General features: G+C 42.8%; 1 protein-coding gene across 2 annotated transcripts; it reads left to right on the plus strand.

The window, feature by feature from the left end:
• Positions 1 to 5074: 5074 nt before the first annotated feature.
• Positions 5075 to 9106, plus strand: LOC147623285 (uncharacterized). 2 transcript variants are annotated; one of them, XM_086821397.1, is made up of 6 exons: positions 5075 to 5522; positions 6437 to 6588; positions 7024 to 7203; positions 7579 to 7669; positions 7879 to 8197; positions 8309 to 9106. In XM_086821397.1, exons 1-6 carry the CDS (start codon positions 5215 to 5217, stop codon positions 8705 to 8707), a joined length of 1449 nt encoding a protein of 482 aa, XP_086677523.1. In that variant the 5' UTR covers positions 5075 to 5214; the 3' UTR covers positions 8708 to 9106. The 2 variants fall into 2 exon arrangements, with proteins under 2 accessions (XP_086677523.1, XP_086677524.1); XM_086821398.1 differs by having other exon boundaries at positions 7027 to 7203.
• Positions 9107 to 15392: the final 6286 nt, after the last annotated feature.

The raw sequence follows: 15392 nt of genomic DNA on the forward strand, positions 1-15392 counted from the left end.
ATTAGTGGGATTAGATGCTTGGATGTAAACTCTATAAATTGAGGCATTGGCCTAATGAGAATTTGCTGGTTTTTTATTATCCATGCCTACATGGTATCAGAGCCTAGCCTAAAATCCATCAATTTGTGAGCCCATTATCTTGCTAATCACTTGGCTAATTAAGATTAGTAGAAAATTAATATTTTTCACCTCTTTTTTAACTATTCTCTGCACCCCCAGCTGGTGGAGGGGCTTGATCTCCCTCCATCCTCAACATTAGGCCATTGCTTCTAGCCACATACAGCCATGATCCCCACGCACTAGCCCATCTACTCAAATCGTCAAACCGCCGGCTGCTTGCTGCTGAAAATCATGATTTCTCAAGTGCTTGTTTCTCGAAGCAAAACTGAGATCTTCTCTCCATAGATACAATTGGTCTAATTCCTCTTAGCCCCAGGGGTTTTCAAGCATTCTCTACAAGCTGGTGAAGTCAAAATTTGATTTGATCAAGTGAGATCCAAGCTCTTTATCAAATCTGCAGGTGACTTTGGTAAAACAGAGATTAAGCATTCAATGTTTGGTCAAATCTTGTGTTTCTTGGCTTAAACCTCTACTAGACTGATTGCTATTGATAGCCTTGAAAGCCTTTGAGCTCATTTGAACTCTAAGGCCTCAGATCTGGGCTCCCCCTATACTCTCTTTTTTGCACACAAAACAGAGGATTAATTTGCTAATCAGTGCTAATCACTATATTTTTGATGCAATTGAGGGTTCAAATTAACCATTAGGTATCTGATACAGATCCCTATAACTTCAGATTGCAATTCGGAGATGGTTTGATACTCCAACCATTCCGTACAAATTGGTTACCCTTGATTAATGTAATTTTTGGTAAAATTATGATGATAAATTTGTGGTAATCATCATTTTGCATTTAACCCTTGGTTAATGCCTGCAAATCACACTCAAATTCAAGATTATTCATAGCCAGAGTTGCATTTGGGAATGTGCATAAGAATGAATGCTATATGCATTATGTATTGGGCACATTACATCAGTGTAAAAATGGGATCAGACACTGCCCTTGTCCAGAATAAGGTAAGAGGTAAGACCTCCCGCATAGATTTGAGTTTGCATTGCATAATGACACGAGATAAACATCAAAAGCCCAAAACAACTGTCAACAAAACATTTAAACATGTTGCTCACATGGAGCAAGAACTGACGGACAAGCTCATGGCCCCAGCCATGAAAGAAGAAGAACATCTCTTTCCAAGAGGAAGATCCACACTAAGAAGAAAAGCTAGAGGAAGCATTGAAGGAAGACATGGACACGAGAAGAGAAGCTGCCACGACAAGAAGACTGAAAGAAGAGGAAGACATGGTTACGTGAAGAGAAGCTGCCACGACAACAAGACTGAAGACAAGAGAAGATGTGAGGAGCCATGTGAAAATCTCTGAGAGAGAGAGAGAGAGAGAAACCCCACAACCCAATGTAACCTGCCCCAACAGAGTAAAACCACCTCTGAGCCACCGATGATGTAGGCCATGTGGTAGATGTATGTGTGAGCACTTTAGTCAAGGTCATGGGCACTTATAGTAGCCTTGGACACAGAGAGAGAGAGAGTGTCAAGGACTATGAGTTTAGGGACTTGAGGCACTGGTCGTGGACTATCAAGTAAGAGGGAAACTTGGTATAGGGTCCAAGTGTGCTAGGATTGTTCACTTGAGGGGAGGTGTGCTAGGCATTGGTTGCGGACTATCAAGTAAGAGGGAAACTTGATATAGGGTCCAGGTGTGCTAGGAGTATTCACTTGAGGGGAGGTGTTGAAATATACAAGTGAATAGGGTGTGTGCGGGAACAAGCCCTTGGCTAGAGGCTGTAAAAGGGAATCTGTAAATGTGAGAGAACCTGTGAAAAGGTGAGAAGAATCTACTGGGAGAGAATAAAGGGTAGCATGAGAAGATTTAGGAGGTGTGGAGATATTCTGGGAGAGGTGGAGAGAATCAAGCAAAAGAGGTGGAGTGAATCAAGGAGAAATCAGTGGGATTAGATGCTTGGATGTAAACTCTATAAATTGAGGCATTGGCCTAATGAGAATTTGCTGGTTTTTTATTATCCATGCCTACATTAAGCTATCAGCAGTTAATTACTCAGTGTTAATTATCATCTAATCTCTTTGTTAATGATGTTGATTCTAGCATTTGATCCACCATAGCTCATCACATTGCTGTAATTTTAACACAAGTTTGAGCAAGAGATTGCTCAATGTCTTCGCAAGGGAGGCAGCTTTGGAGCTCTTGTCTCTAAATCACTGTCAATGGTCACAACCTCATTGTCCTTGACAGTCGAATCACTTTCAATACTCACACAACATCATTGTCCTTGACAACCGATCTTTTGCTACGAAGTTGAAGCTTGAGCTTTCTGCTTATAGCCAACCTTGGATGTTCCCTTGACTGGTTGCCCTCATCTTAGCTTATAGCCTTATGGCATTAAGGGGGACTATATGAATAAGTCCTTCTAGTACACTCAACAAGTTAAGACATGACATGGTATGCTTCTGCCCACTAGGGCGGTTGTCACTTTACTTGGACAATCTTGTAAGCATGGTCAAATCCACACATGTAGCATGTGCCTCCATAAGGAATCGTGTAGAGGTGGCACGAGATTTGGAGTGCTTAGAGCACTCAAGGGACTTGGTGCAAGGTTTTTGTGAGAGAACTTTTGAATATAGTGTGGGCCTTTGCTTTGAAAGCATTACATTGGTGGCCTACCTACAATATTGTTGAGGTCTCTTGCTCTTGTTGCACCATAGCTTCGCACACAGAGAGGCATAGTATATGGGTGAAGCCTATTCATGATACCCTTAGGGATCATACTGTTGGCTACTTGTATCGGTCGCCTTACTGTTCATAAGACTCATAGCTCTCTTGTTCTTGAGTTTCTATCTCTGTAGGCATGATCACCAAGTATTGTTATACTAGTGTTGTTCTTGATGGGGTTTGATTAAGGTTCTTAGTCCTAGTCAATGGTGGTTATGCAAGTGATTAAGTGTCCCAATGTGGGTGTGCTAGCTTGTGTGTCGCATCCTAACCTATTGTCACACTGGAATGCCATAATGCTTCTTTGCTAAGGGGGTGAAGAGCTCTCTATGCGTAGATGGAGGCAAAAAGAAAATCTCCTTGCTGGTGGTTCTCTCTCCCAAAACTTGTGGGCAAAGAAGAAGCTAATGGAAGAGGGAGACCTACAATCAAACCTATTCAAGTTAGTAACCATCTAGCATGCAAGACTCCAATAGAGCACATGCAAGCAAGAGTATAGTAGAGAAGAGCTTAGAAGTATTCTTTTGCAAGGGAATGAATGTCTATTGCTTAGTTGTCACAAAAATGACTCATATACAAGTGCTAGTTGTCACACTAGGCCAACCAAAATTAAAAATGGTCCAGCCACTATTTATAGTCTTAAGCAAGTATGTATACGAAGTCCTTAGACTTTTCCTATTTTACATCAAGCTCAAGGTAAGGCCACTTTATATGTTATAGTGCCGTCTTACAAAAGGTAAGTGGGCGTTCGAGTGGGTAAGATAGTAATATGCCTTATGGTAGGTCGGGTAGGTGAAAACAACAAGGGTCACATGGTCTCAGAAAAGTTTACGTGGAGATGCTGGGATGAAAATTGGTATCCTTTGGCCGGAAACATCACTTCCACTCGCAATAAAATGGGTACAAGAGAGTATGAAAAGTTTCGCTGGAGATGTTAGGATGAAAATTGATATCCTTTGGCCGGAAACATCACTTCCACTCGCAATAAAATGGGTGCAAGGAACTATGGTATTTTGCTAAGACACTAGCTTTTTGCTAACATCACGAGTCCATGGGACCTTGCTATTAGCCTTCAAGAGGAGAGCCAAGGCCATCTCAAGTTATTGTGGCTCAAGGTTGCTCTAAATAGAATGGAATTCATGTAAAAGGTAAGATAAAGATATTGTTCAATATTTTTCCACAATAATAATAATATACATATATATATATATCTCACACACACACTCACTCACTCACTCACTCATGCTCTCTCTCTCTCTCTCTCTCTCACACACACACACACACACACACACACACACACACACACACACACATGCAATCTCTCTCTCTCTGTCTCTGTCTCTCTCTCTCTCCCCCCCTCTCTTTCTCTCTCTCTCTCTCTCTCTCTCTCTCACACACACGCGCGTTGCGCGCGCACCCATCCTCACTTCCACCCCTTTCCCTTTTTTTGGGCAACCATAGTAGCCCTTGCATCTAGTTCATTTTATTCTTTTTGTTAAATGTGATAGAAGACTCTCTCTCTCTCTCTCTCTCGATCCATTAAATATAGAACTCACACTCTCCTCTACAAGAGTTCTAAATAGAGAAAGAGGGGCATACACTATAAAGCTATGTAGCTCTTTGTTTTGCAAACCATCAAATATAGAATCTGTGTGTGTGCACACGTGTGAAATGGTTTCAAATAGAGAGCAAAGGTAACGAGTCTTTTATTAAAAGGCTCCCGAGTCCAGGCTGCATAGCAAACCCACTTAGGGATGCATTCTTAAAACAACCCAACTCATCCACAATGCCAAGTGGAGTGACAAGGTCCCAACTTGATGACTTGTTGGTAGCTACCATTTTAGAGCGAGCTTCTTACATATGTTCTAAGATCTGCATCACACCAACCCTTTGAAGCTTCTATTTTTACGAGTACAAAATGAGATGTGTACCCATCTTGTGACCTTGATGCTTCAAAATCTCTCTGACAAAAAGCAAAGAAAAGGTAGGAAAAGTAAGGATTCTCTTGGTAGGAGCTCCCTAAAAATATGAACCTCCTGCTTCACTTTCAAACAAAATACATAAAACTGAGCAAAAACTTATTAATGGTCAATTTTCCATGTTTGCTCTTGTGTGACTGATTTTTAGATGTTTTGTGGAAGCTGTGTAATATATCGTGTGACACAGCTCTAACGTCTCTCTCTCTCTCTCTCTCTCTCTCTCTCTCTCGTGAAATTCTATTGTGGAGGGAAAACATTTCCCGCCCTTCTCACTGAAACCCTAACATCAGTCGAGAGGACAGTACCCCTGTTGTTGCGTACCCTACTCTGTCTCTTGAAACCCTGATCCTAAGCTTTCTGTCTGCAGCCTCACGTGAAGCCATAACCCACGCCCTAACGCTGAGCCCTAAGCCTACACTTCACCACCGCCATGGCCTCCGGTGAGGAAACTAATCTTGCGTCGGAAGAGCCCGCCGGAGCTCCGGCCGTCGCTGCCGACGCACCGCCCGTCGACGCTTCTCTGCCGGAAGCAGAGAAGCAGCTGGTCTGCACATTGCCTGAAGGAGAGAAAGAGCCGGCCTGCGCATCACCCGAGCCTGCAGACGATGCCGGAAATGGATCTTCTGTTGTCGGAACTCTGGAGGATGCGCAGCGTCTTTTCGATGAGGGCCGTGATGCCCTCCGTTCCGGTGACTACGAACAAGCTACCGAGCTTCTCAGCCGCGCCTTGGAAATCAGGTCATACAAACTTACATTTCTGTCATGCTCTTCTCCGTTCTCATCTCAGAAAGAAAGGAATTTGCAATGCATTTTTCATATACTTCTGCAAATTTGTTTCATTAGTCAGTCTGTGCGGTCACTTGGGTGTCATCCTTGCATTCGTGTATATCAGAATTCACCATCCTGTGAGCCTACCAGGTCTCCTTAGAACGTTCCTTCTATCTAGAACAAGAGAGAGTAAGGGAGAAGCTGTTAGAGGCTTCTCTTCGACATTGTTGACGCTGGAATTGGCGGCAGCGTTGAGCTGGGGTGGGAAGGGCGAGCTGAGTGGGGTGGAGGAAATTTCTGAATGTCATGACCACTCATGCAAGGCGCCCATGATTTGCCGCCAGCAGCCTGCCATGACCAAATTGCCTTCACCAGAAACGTATGTCTGTGCACATGCAAACCCAACCGTTGGCAAATAATGAAACACTTTTACCCCTGGCATCAAAGGAGGTAACATAGCAATATTCCCTTTACACAGGATTGCCGTTGACACATTGTGCCTTTAGCAGTTGCAGAAATGTTTCCTTGGGATGCTGGTGATACACAGAGCATGCAGATGATGTGAGAGCTCTATGGCCTGCCCGTAAGAGTGGTTGACACCCAGGCCCGTAAGAGTGGTTGACACCGACTCCGCACTCCAATCCGTCCCCGGTGTTGCACTCAGAGGGAAGGAGAAGATAATCACACCGACGTGCTCACTCACTCATTGTTGTTTCACCTTTTGTAATGCTACATTTGTCTATCAGTATCTTCCAATACATATATGATTATTTGATATTTGTAAAGTTGGTACAGCCAAGAAACTTTGATTTTTACCCCATGGGCTCTCTGTAGAAATTTCCTGAAGAAGTCTGTAATGACGTGCGTTTCTTTGGATGCACCAGGGCTCTTCAACATGGAGATCTGTCAATTGAATGTGCATTCACCTACTACAAATATGGGTGTGCACTGCTTTACAAAGCACAGAGTGAGTCAGATCCACTGGGTGAAGTGAAGGAAGCTACTGAACAGTCTTCTGATGCGGCAAGGGAAGCAGGTTTGTTGCCCCCTTTCTTAATGGTGATGATGTGCTTGCTTGGGTGCACCTCTGAAGTATCAGGGAGCAGCTGACCACTGTTCTCACTGAGCGCGACAGTCATAGGGAGGCAAGGACACCTCAGCATTCTGCAGAGTCCTGTGACTTTCGTGAGAGACAGGTCGGCTCTCTGCACAGATGTTGTCTTGCAAAGAAAAGGAATCGCTTCACCTCTGCAGGCACAGAATTTAAATTGTGATGGTGACAAGTGGGTGCAGGAGAATTGTATTCATGGTTTTCTTGGGGCCCAATTCAATTGTTTTATATACAATCTCTGCTGACCCATGAATGTAACGTGTTGGAGCTGTCCTATCCTTGTGTTATTCAGGGGTGACGGTGTATTATTGAAGTGCTTTTGAAAATAATGTGAGCTTTAGCATTGTTTCTCTTCTGAAGCAGGTGAAGAAACGAAGGGTGAGCAAGAAGAGGAAGATCTGGAGGAAGAAGAGGAGTCGGACTTAGACATGGCATGGAAAATGCTAGATATTGCCAGGGTCATTTATGAGAAGCAACATTCCCATTCCATTGAGGAAGTTGATGTCATCACTGCCTTGGCTGACGTTAGTCTTGAAAGAGGTAGGCAATATCTACATCCATTCCTACACTTTAATATACATGGCTTCTAGATCATTTTATTGGCTTGCACATGCTGTATTTGCTGTTGGCATTTTCATGCAATTCAGCAGGTATATCCCTTTCACGTCAGAGTACGTGTGCTGTAATTGGAGCTTTAAGCTGGTGGCAGTTGTTTGTGTGCTAGCAAGGATGCATTGTTAGCTATAGGTGGTTTTTCCATGCTCTTTCTTTTAATTTGTGTAGTGAGAGGAATGGCTTGTGCTACCTACTCATGTTGTGTATCTAAGAAACTGCCTTTATGTTTGGAAAATAACATTCCTTGCATTCATGTGGTAGAGGCATAGCTTGGTTTCTATAAAGTTTTGTGGTATGCAGAGGACTTTGAAATGTGCTTTCGGGACTACTCAAGGGCATTGGAAATCATGGAAGGGCTTGTTGAACCTGATGACCGTGGAATTGCAGAAATGTATCCTTTTCGTGAGGGTTTTCTTGAGTTTTGAGACAATTGTAAGTTTCAACTCATTTTACCAATGTGTGTATGCATGTGAATCTATGTATGTATAGTATGTGTGTCATTATCTACTTAATTCATATATGTAAATTTCCATGATTTAAAATTTTTAATGACCATTTTGGGTTCACTATGCAAGAACCTCCTTGACAGTTTCTTTGCAGATGCTTCAAACTTAGCTTGGCTCTACAACTTGGCTACAAGCCAAAAGAAGCTCTTAGGTATTGTCAACAAGCAGTCTCTGTATGTGAGGCTCGTCTGAAGCGCCTGAGAAATGAAGTGGCAGTTGCTAAGGGGACTGCAGACTTCAAGGGTAAATCAATAATATATACTGATGCACAAAAGGAGAGCTTGCAGTTGCCTGGAGAAGTACAGCCTCCATTGCAACCAAATGCATCTGTAGCAACTCAAAATTCCTCCTGTGAAAAGCAGGAGGATGAAATCAAGGAGATCGAGCAGCTACTTGAAGATTTAAGAGACAAGGTGGAGCCTTAAAATACTTGCATCTTTCATGGTACTTAAAGCTCTGTGTCTTGACAGGTTAATTGTGAATCTCATTTGTGTTTTTCACTTATTAGGATGCTTTGTGTACAGGTTGTGGAGCTTGAAGGGGTGGTTTCAGGTCCCTCTCTTCTGGACTCCTTGAAAGAGACTTACCCAGGGGCTGTGGATAGTATCAAACAGGTTTTCAGTGTAACGGCACAGTTTGCTTCTCAAGAAACCAATGGTGGAAACACATTACATGCAAAGGCCGGGAATGGTGGTTTTGATGCTCCATCTGTGTCAGCATCTGCTGCTCCAGTGACACATCTGGGAGTGGTCGGTCGAGGTGTCAAGAGGGCTACCCCTGTTTGTGTTTCAAGCACCGCAAATGGGCAGGAATCTACTACAAAGAGGAGATCTTTTGATGATATGATGACAAGGGGAGTAGGGGATACTCAGATAGGGTTTGGCACTAGCACAGCATCAAGCGGAACAACCACTTCAAAGTAGCAAATGTGGGCTTAGACCTTGCACGTTAGCGCTTCTGTGTAGCCCAGGCACATTGTAGTTGTCTAGACTGTCTGAAGTATTTGAGCAGCCCCATAGATCAGAATGCCACCCTTAGGTATGCAGATACCAATATCTATTAGCGTTTGTGGCACTCAATTCTGGAATTAGTTATTATGTTGGAGGACAAATCTTGCTCCAGCAAACACATGCAAAAAGCAGGTGCTTATTTTGATATTCGAGTGCACACGTTCACCTCTATTTCCACCTATCGTGTGCCTTTGTGCACAACAGATTGTTGTTAGGTTTTGTTTTTGAAATTCCATGGTTTATGTACAGATCTTATCTTCAGCATTTGATGTATGTGCTTCCCATGGGATTGATGAAAATGGAATGATTGTTCATGCTCTTTCTCAACTACCAAGTCACTAGGCATGGCCCTTGGCAGGCTATTTTCTAAGGAAGCTGGGAGCGCTGTTTCGGGATGGGACATGTCAACTACGGGAAACACGCTTTTCATGTTGATGCGTTCATCACTTGAGCTATCACCTCATCGTGTTCGGGGAACTATTTTTACCTTGCCTTACATCAATCCTTTTCACCATGCATCGAAGAGAGCAAACTGTAATTTTCGCATTTTAATCTTATTTTAATTAGAACTTTAAAAATTAAGGAGGTTTTTTTTTGCAAAATTGAACAAGTTTTAGGCTTAGATGAACCTATCTTTCCCCTAGCCTTGTCTCATTGGCAAATATTGACGATCTTACCAAATGGCATAGTAAATCAATGATTATCCCTAATATTTGAAAGGTAGTTTATATTGAGAGAAAATGGAATAAGTAAATACTTTGTTTTATAGCAAAACCTTGCTTTTTTCAAAGATGGTTCGGTTGAGGAGGAGAGCAGCACATTTTTAGTTCTGTTTGCAATTGTAAGAGAATGTTCGATCCACGGAGCATATGGGTGTTCTAAAACTTAGGGGTCTTCCTTTTTCAGCATCCAAGAAGAAGGATGTCGTCAAGGATTTTGACCCCAAGGATGAGGACATCCATTTTGTTATCCACTCAGATGGCCGTGCTACTCATATGCTAAATTTGATGGACCTAGTTAGTCTAAGCAAGTAATGTCTAGCGACAAGATGATGCTTGGGAGCCGCTATGTGGAGCTCTTCTTTTCTTTGTGGGATGAAGCGGCAAAGGCCAAAAAATGAAAGCAACACCATTGGCTCAAGCATTGTTTTTTGCCTCTATCTATCTATACTCTATAAACGAGTGAGTCTATAAGTGGACAAGTGTTGAAATATTAAAATTTGTAAGATATATAAAATTCGTGATATTCGAAAAGGTGCAAGCATCCTTTTGCACCCTTCTCCAAGCAATTACATCCGGTTCCATCTATCTGCGTAGATCTCAAAGATGGCAGGCTCTCAGATGGCATAATCATGAGTGTGGTTGTAAGTATTATGTAACATTCATTGATGACCACACGAGGAAAGTGTGGGTGTATTTCATAAAGGAGAAGAGTGAAGTTTTCACTCATTTTCAGAATTTCAGAGTAACGGTGGTTGAAAAGCTTACAGGGAAGCATGTGAAGTGTCTAAGGTTAGATGGAGGGAAAGAGTACTTCTCCAATGAGTTTTTGATTTCTTGCGAAAGAATGGCATTCAGAGACAGATTACATGTAGATACACTCCGCAGAAAAATGGATTTGTTGAGTAGAAAAACACGCACATTGCAGAGATAGCACGAGCATTGATGATAGAGAAGAATATGCCGCATAGCTATTGGGTTGAAGCTGTTTCTACAATAATTTATATCATGAAGAGAACTCCTACTGCAGCCATACATGATGTAACACCAAAGGAAAAATTCAGTGTGGCAAGAAACCTGATTTGTCTCACTTGAAAGTTTTTGGATGTGTTGCCTATGTGCATGTGTTAGATGAGTTGCGTACGAAGCTAGATCCAAAGGCTAAAAAATGTGTGTTTATTGGATATTCCCTTGAGAAAAAGGGATACAGATGATATAACCCTACTACACGTGAGTTGAGGGTAAGTAGAGATGTTGTGTTTGATGAAATGAGTAGCTTACGGAAAAAGATGCTATCAGGGTTGATGTAACTAAAAATACGATTTCACAGAATACAAGTTAGTAATCACAATCATTGAGTGGACCTAGAGAGCTCTCTTGTGTTGGGTCTATTGATAGATGATGGAATGGCAGGTTGCGTCAAAATACCAGTCCTAAAAATGCAGTTGGTACATCACACAAAGGCAAAGAGAAGGTTGGTGAGCCTCTTGGTATGCCTGACATTTCTGCAAGGCATTCTTATGTTGATGGAGAGTCTAGTGGCTCAGAGTAGAGCCTTGATAATGAGTTTGGGATTCCAGCTATTAGAACACCTAGTGTAAGAAAGGCAAGAGAAGCTACAAAAATGCCAGGTAGTGATCATGGACAATGCAGGTCAGGGACATTCAAAAAACCTATTGATAGGTTGACATATGATGGTTATGTTGCTCATCATTATGCATATATGGCTAAAGTTGTGCAAGATGTTGAACCCACATATTTTGAAGAAGCTGTTGGGAATTTAAATTGGGAGAAAGCCATGGATGAAGAAATGGCTGCATTGGATGCAAATGAGACTTCGGAATTGGTGCCATTGCTTGAGGACAAGAAGGCTATTGGATGCAAGTGGGTATACAAAATAAAGCACAACTCAAATGGAATTATTAGCAGGTATAAAGCAAGATTGGTTGCCAAAAGTTATGCTCAAACTTATGGCATTGGTTATGAAGAGACGTTTAGCCCTGTAGCCAAGATGGTAACCGTGAGAGTTGAGGATGGGTTTTACAGCAAATGGATATTAAGAATGCATTCTTGCATGGTGATTTACAAGAAGAAGTGTATATGAGGTTATGCAGATGTGGGTCACCCTGATTTTGTATGCAAGTTGCGAAAAGCTTTATATGGCTTGAAACAGGTACCGAGAGCATGGCATGATAAGATAGCACAATATCTTATCACCATTGGCTTTCATGTGGCAGATGCTGACCATTCACTCTATGTGCAGAAGAGTGATAAGGGTCTTGTGGTCCATCACAATCTATGTGGATGACTTGATTGTTGGGTTGATGGTGGAAAGGAAGTTAAGAGTATGAAATGTCTCCTTAAGCAGAAATTTGACATGAAAGATTTGGGTGAGTTGAGGTACTTTCTTGGCATTGAGGTTATTTGGACGGCCAAAGGCATATGGTTGTCACAGCAGCAGTATGCATTGGACATGTTGTCCAAATATAGTATGGCTAGTCGTAAGCCAATTTCTATGCCATTAGATTCAAATGGCAAGTTGAGTGTAGTTGCGGGTGAGATTTTCGAGAACCCCACTATGTATAGGAAGATAGAGGGTAGCTTGATCTACACGACGATCACCAGGCCCGATTTGAACTATACAGTTGGATTGTAGAGTTAGTTTATGTAGGTTCCTCGGAAGCCCCATTTGGATGGGGTGAGGTGCACATTGCGCTATGTGAAGTCTGGTCTCTTTTATGAGGCTAGTACAGAGTTGCAGGTGTTTAGATACACCGATGTAGATTAGGCTGGTAGTATTGCAGATAGGAGATCTACCAGTGGATTTATGTTCTCCTTTGGGAGTGGTGTTGTAACATGGAGCAGCAAGGAGTAGCAAACAGTTGCCTTGTCAAGTATAGAGGCAAAGTATAGGGATGCTACAATGGCAGCATGTGAGGTAGCTTGGTTGCGCAAGCTACTTGGTGATTTGGGGCTGCAGGTTAATAGACAGGTTGTCATCTATTGTGACAACCTTAGCAGTATATAGTTGGCGAGGAACCCGATTTTTCATGTGCAGACCAAGCCCATAGAGGTCCACTATCACTTCATCAGAGACAGGGTCGTAGTAGTAGGAGACATTGATCTCATGTATGTTAGCATAGAGGAGCAGGTGGCTAACATTTTCACAAAAGCCCTAGGAGTAGAGAAGCTTCGTAGATTCTGGACTATACCTGGAGTCCTAGAGATGGAGTTGAGCTTGAGGGGGAGTGTTGACATGTGAAGCTCAACACGAGCTGACACTTATGATATGCCAAGGTGACTGTTTATGCCACGTACATCACTGGCATGTTTGGTAGGATGCTAACATGATAGATCCTCGCTAGTGATTCTACAACTGGACTACACTAGCTACTAGTCCACCATTGAGTTATGTCATACTTATCTTGCCAGATCACTCACTTAGCGTGTTCACATTATGGACCGGCGGATGTACATAGTACTTTAGTACTTATGTTGTATTATCCTTATCTTTTGTTAGAACCCTTTTGTTGAGAAGAAGAAGACCAACAATGTTTAGCCTCTCATCTTGTGTGTTCCCTTCTAGGGTTTGTGTGAGTGTGTGTGTGCTTGCAAGAGCTCGAGCTCTCTTCCTCCCTGCATCTTTTCATAATACTCTTTCCATCATCCTCCAACACTTAGAAAATCACTAACGCACATGCAAAAATAACCAACACATGAGATGTGAGCTCCTACTAGTCAACAATGATTGATGCTCTTTAGATGGCATCCTTAGAAGCCTCCAAGCCAGAGTGTGAAGGGAACCGACAGCCACCCAAGCTAGCGCTACAAGATCACCGGCCGCCCGCCAAAAAGAAGTAGGGGCAAAGAGGCACAAAGTTGACCTATCTGGGACCATATGCCCAGGATCTACAAGGGATAATGCTCCAGAAAAATATATAAACAAATCAAGGGAAGGTTATCTTTCGGTACCACAGCCCTGAGTGCCTAAAGATATTGGAAGACATTGATGTCCATTATAAGCTGGAAAAAGTGGGGCTAGGAAAGATGCCAAAGGTACTTCCCCGGACAATCAACTCATCACTATGTGTAGAATTTATCAAATCATACAACAAGAATACAAAAAGGGGGACTCACACAAAGCTAGATGGATCTACAGAGTAGGTACTCATCACTGAAGCCATCATCAGAGATGCACTACAGTTGCTCCCTCCCATTCCATCACATGTGCACCCACTAGATCAAATGCCCATGGAGGACATGCTCAAGAAGGTTTCTTATAATTCCAATGGGGCTGAGTATGAGAACATATGTGAGGAAGTAGATGAAAGAGGAAGCATATGTGAGGAAGCAGATGAAAGAGCCTATCGATAGATGTCGATTCTCATGCAAGTGAAATTGGTGGATAGGTACAACAGGATCCCTCTCCATGGAATCGCCAAAGTACATGAGGAGAAATCCAAAGATTGGGCATGGTACATCTATAGGGAAATGAAGCACTATCTCTGGTCTCACCAGTCCAAAGTGTGCAAAACCATGAAGGTTCTAAGCCATGTAGGCAACATCGCCATACCCCAAGACACTTAGGAAGCATAAATATCACACGCCCAAGGAGACGTGGAACCACCGACACACATACATGAAGAGCTTCAACAAGGAAAGCTAGTGTTAAAGAGACAAAGGAGCTTATACAGGGCATTGCCAAGGGGGCCAAATAAGGTAAGAACCCAAGGACACCTAAAAAGATGAGGCCTATAGGAGGTGGAAGAGGAGACTAAGTGACTGTAGGAAGAAGTCGCAAAAGACATTGCCTCGTCCAACAACAGGCTCTCCAAGAATAGCAAGCACAACCAGAGGTAGAACCAAACTTGACCCAGAATTGGGAATGGAGAGCATGAGCTTTACAAAGAAGTTACCCTCCAAGACCGCAGCTCAAGAGTCGATACTACCTACGGGCCATGCCACCCTTGTATTCAAAAACCTCTCACCCTACAGGATCTTTCCACTTCAGATGAGATAGGTGCCCCACAGGAGAAACAAGTAGATGTCGGTAAAAAGAATAATGCAGCCACTTTAGCCCCATCCTGAGGATGCTTAGGAGGAACACTAAGCGGACAAGTGCAAGAGAACTGAAGAAAGCGCTAGTCCCAACAAACGAAGAAGATTGGACTCCAAAGGCCTAGGCTCCTTCCTAGATCAGATGAATATGCCTAAGGATGCAGATACCTTTCTTGAAGAAACCATGGAAGGTCCCAACATCAGTTTCATGAAGCAGATGGCAAGGCCTCTTCCAACTCCTCTATTTGGTCATCAAGAACAAAAAGTCTGGCGTTGTCACCCTCTCACCACTCATCTACTGCATGACTGACATGTAACAGCTCAAAGACAAAACAAAACAAGTGCAAGCTCTTAAAGATCAATTAGATGATGTCACTGACGTCGCACGTAAGGAGGGTATCATTAAAAGTTTAAAGGTTGCCGAAGAGCAAGATGCACTGATAACAACGATGGAAGTGCATAATAGGCTAATTAGCAAGATGATAGTCCGCACGACCAAGGAAAATGAGGAGCTTAAGGCCCAATTAGAACAAGAAAAAGACTAACTTCAGCAAGAAGTGGCAAACACCAAGGAGAAAGAGGTACATCACACATAGCAGTTAAGGGAAGCACACGCCATGTTCCAAGCTAAAGAAGAAGGGTGCACTCAGCAGATCCAAGAGCTCAAGGAAGCACTTGTTGCCTTGCAAAAAAAGGTGGCTAGCCTACAGACCAGTAGAGAACAGATGAATAAGGCACATGCAGAGAAGTTCACATACCTCAATGAGGTTATCAGCACCAAGACACACGTGATGGATCAAATGTTGGTAAGCCACCAATAA

Source organism: Cibotium barometz, chromosome 27 (genome assembly GCF_041138505.1).
Source record: "Cibotium barometz isolate CiBa-2024 chromosome 27, ASM4113850v1, whole genome shotgun sequence".
In the NCBI taxonomy this organism is placed as follows: Eukaryota; Viridiplantae; Streptophyta; class Polypodiopsida; order Cyatheales; family Cibotiaceae; genus Cibotium; species Cibotium barometz.